General features: G+C 43.1%; 1 protein-coding gene across 1 annotated transcript in view; it reads right to left on the reverse strand.

Annotated features, from left to right (window-relative positions):
- Window positions 1-3,631, reverse strand: part of SALL1 (spalt like transcription factor 1) — a 22,155-nt gene extending 18,524 nt beyond the window's left edge. The window contains exon 1 of the mRNA XM_089684207.1: window positions 3,398-3,631. Coding sequence (XP_089540333.1) covers window positions 3,398-3,470 — 73 coding nt within the window. The 5' untranslated portion in view covers window positions 3,471-3,631. The remainder of the gene's footprint in view (window positions 1-3,397) is intronic.
- Between the last annotated feature and the right edge of the window lie 379 nt (window positions 3,632-4,010).

Consider the following 4,010-nt stretch of genomic DNA (forward strand, 5'->3'; position numbering starts at 1 on the left):
AATGCTTTTTTTTAAAGGTTCCAGCCGCAAAGTAATATTTAAGAGCTTTTTTTAGGGCTTCAAGGCAGCCTGGTCTCAGCGGTGTGGACTTTTATTCTGGATGTGAAGCAGGAGAGATTTTTGTGGACTTTTTGGGGGCTAGATGTGGGTGGATTAATCATTAACCATCTCATGCTGGATGTGGTTAATGTTTTAGCCGCATGGGAAAGGGAAATGTATAGGGTCACCTTTGTGGAGGACTCATGGAAGGCCAGCCTGCTAGTCCTCCTTATTGCCTTTTTTTGGGGGAAAAAAAAAAACAAAGTCAAGGAGCACAAGGAGTTAATTCCTGAGAACAGTCCTACTTAAGAAGTTATCTGGAGGAGTCAAAAGGTGCTTCCTTCACTGCAAAGCAATCATGGTACGTTAATTCCTAGAGACATCCAGAAACAGATTAACTTAACCAGATATGATAAATAAGAAGGGAGAGATCTGGAGAAGAACCGGTTTTTTTTGCCCCCTCTCTTTCTCCCCTTTAGCCCATGTGGAGTGCATTGTTTGTTAGTGAATAGCTCGGAAGGTCTGACCCTAAATGTTGCAGGATTTCACAAAAGGGCATGGGGAGAAGCCTGCTATTCCTCTAGGATGTTTGGCATAAGGGGACAAATCGCTTTTCAATGGGGGTCTGGTGTAATGAAATGGGGATTGTCACACAAGGTGCATCCACTGGATTAGCAGGATAGAAGTGAGGACAGCAGCGGAGAGATCAGGACATGGAAGTGGCTGCAAAGGTCCCATCTGCCCTGCAGGGAATCCACAGCCAGCAATGCTCAGCCTCTGCTACCAACACTAAATAAAGTCCTAAGTACGCCATCCAATAAGCAGACTAATAATAAAACCACGTTTACAAACAGCCTAATCCCTTAAGAGCATTTCCACATATTGCAACAACTCAAACTCCTATGCAGCTTACAGGGGGGAAAAACAAAAAAGGCGATTTGTACGGGAAACAAAAATGTAAAAGTGAAAAAAACAACAATATACCAAAATTGTTAGGAGCCTAAAAACAGAATTGCACATCTACAACATAAAACAAGAAAACACCAAAGCCCCATAAACACATTGACGGCAACAAAGTTGCAGACTTGTATCTAGAACATCTAAAAGGGTAACAAAGTTTATACAAGATATCGTTAGAATTATAACTGCACAACTGGATCTCCAACATCTACAAAGTAACAGTTGCATATCTTATATGACATACATTATGTTACTTCCAGGCTACCAATAACTCTGTATATTTATATCTCCAACATCTACAAGGTAGCAATACGGATCGTACGAGATGTGGAATTATTGGTATTATTTAACTGCACAAAAAGTATAACTAACATCTACAAGTTACCAAAGTAACCCATGCATGATCTATAGAATAACAGCATGAACCATCTCCAACACCTACAAAAGTAACAATGTAACCCATACATGATCTATACAATTATTGGTATTAAGTGCACAAATCGTCTCTAACACCTACAAAAGTAACAATGTAGTCCATGCATGATCTATAGAATTATTGGTATTAATTGCAAGAACCATCTCCAAACACCTACAAAGTAACAATGTAGCCCATACAATGTAGAACTATTAGTATCCCAATGGCATATTTATATCTGTAACATCTACAGAGTAAGGCTGGCCCATACATTATACAATTTCTTGCACGCTTTTCTTTAGATTTACCAAAAAGCATATAATATGATGTCAAACAGAAACACATTTAATAATTGTATGCAATCAGACAGGCCCTCGCACTCCATAACTGAAGGTAAATCTAAAGGAAATTGAACAAGAAAATTGTCTGGCCAGCTTAATGTATCCTGAGAGTAACATAGTTGCAGATTTGGATCTCTATATAAAAAGGAAGGCTGGCCATACATTATACAATCTTCCTTTAGATTCACCAAAAAGCCCAGAATAGGTCGTCAGACCTAAAAAACACTTAATTGTATCCAATTAGGCAGGCCATGGCACTATCTAGTTGAATTTAGATCTAAAAAGGTAATTGTAGAGAAAATTGTATAATGTATGGCCAACCTAACAATGTATCCCATACACGGTCTGTAGAACTCTTAGCAGCCTGAGAGTAACATAGTTGCAGATTTGGATCTCTAACACGTATGAAAGTATAAAATGTAGAATATATAGAGATGAAATTATTGGTAGCCTGAGGGGAAGATAGTTGAAGATTTGGATCGCTCTATAAAGTAACGATATAGCCAATACACGATCTATAGAATTCTTAGAAGCCTGAGAGCAACATAGTTGCAGATTTGGATCTCTAACAAGTACAAGGTAACAACTTTCAGATCTAAAATTCTTGGTAGCCTGAGAGTAGTAGAGTTGCAGATATGGATTCCTAATATCTATATATAAACAAAATAATAATCATAAAAAAGGGACAATGTATGACATCCTCAATCTATAGAATTCCTAGGAGTAACACTGGCAGAATCGGATCTGTATATAAAGTAACATTGTAGCCCATACACGATCTATGAGATCCCTGATAGTGGCAGAATCAGATCTGTATATAAAGTAACATTGTAGCCCATACACGATCAATGAGATCCCTGGTAGTGGCAGAATCGGATCTGTATATAAAAAGGAACACCTCAGCCCATAGACGATCTATGGGATCCCTGGTAGTGGCAGAATCGAATCTGTATATAAAGTAACATTGTAGCCCATACACGATCTATGAGATCCCTGGTAGTGGCAGAATCGGATCTGTATATAAAGTAACACCTCAGCCCATAGACGATCTATGGGATCCCTGGTAGTGGCAGAATCGGATCTGTATGTAAAAGGAACACCTCAGCCCATAGACGATCAATGAGATCCCTGGTAGTGGCAGAATCGGATCTGTATGTAAAAGGAACACCTCAGCCCATAGACGATGTATGGGATCCCTGGTAGTGGTAGAATCGGATCTGTATATAAAAGTAACACCTCAGCCCACAGACGATCTATGGGATCCCTGGTAGTGGCAGAATCGGATCTGTATATAAAAAGGAACACCTCAGCCCACAGCCGATGTAAGGGATCCCTGGTAGTGGCAGATTCGGATCTCTATATAAATAAGACCGCAGCCCATAGACGATCTACTCTGGGATCCCTGGTAGATCTGCACAGGGTACAATGGAGCACCATACACCAGGCAGAGAGGCGAAATCGTCCTGCGAACAAAGTGGGAGAGGTGGAAAGTGAAAGCAGTGGGTGTCAGCAGCGTGGAGCCCACTGGTGGAAAGTTTGGCGTGGACTTTCAGGTGGGATGAGCGAGTCGGATCGGTGCGACCGGTGTGTGCGGAGATCGGGGCCGGCCGATCGGGTGAAGGACAGAGGTGATCGGACTTACCATGACTCCCAGGCAGGGCCAGGCCAGGCTCCGATTGGAAATGCTGGGGCTTCGCCTGCTTCCTCCGAGACATGCTGGCTCACACATCAGCTGGGGCAGAAGACAAATAATTTACTCCCAAAATGTGCTCCCAATTCCGGGCAGGGAGCCCCAGCCAGCGCGCATGTGTCCTGCCATAATTATGATGATCAATAATGCATTGCGATTAATCATAGGAGAGGGGTTAGTAATGGGAGGGGGGCGGCAGGGGGGGGGGTTGGCACATGGCCAGCTCTATTCAAACCAACTCGCCCTAATCAATGAGCCTGTGATTCGCTGGAGGCTCCTGTCTTTCTCAGCTGCCACCCAATAATAAGGGGGCCGGCTTATAGGGAGGGAGGGAGGAGGCTGGGACTCGGGCTCCAGAGACTCTGTTAACCCTCTTAGCAACAACAATTTGCTTCTTGGACGGGATCTGCTCTCTGACCTCCCTCCTCTCTCCACATCCGGATCGTGCTGATTGCAAGCTCTGCGGGCCACTGCCTTCCCTTAGGGAGCTGCACTCACCTGCCAACCCCTCGTCCCTTTAATGTCCCACGATCCCAGTATCAGATCGGCCTAAAAAAATAAAAAA

The sequence above is a fragment of the Staurois parvus genome, unplaced genomic scaffold (genome assembly GCF_062004578.1).
Source record: "Staurois parvus isolate SC_StPar_1 unplaced genomic scaffold, SC_StPar_1.0 ptg000339l, whole genome shotgun sequence".
NCBI lineage: Eukaryota > Metazoa > Chordata > Amphibia > Anura > Ranidae > Staurois > Staurois parvus.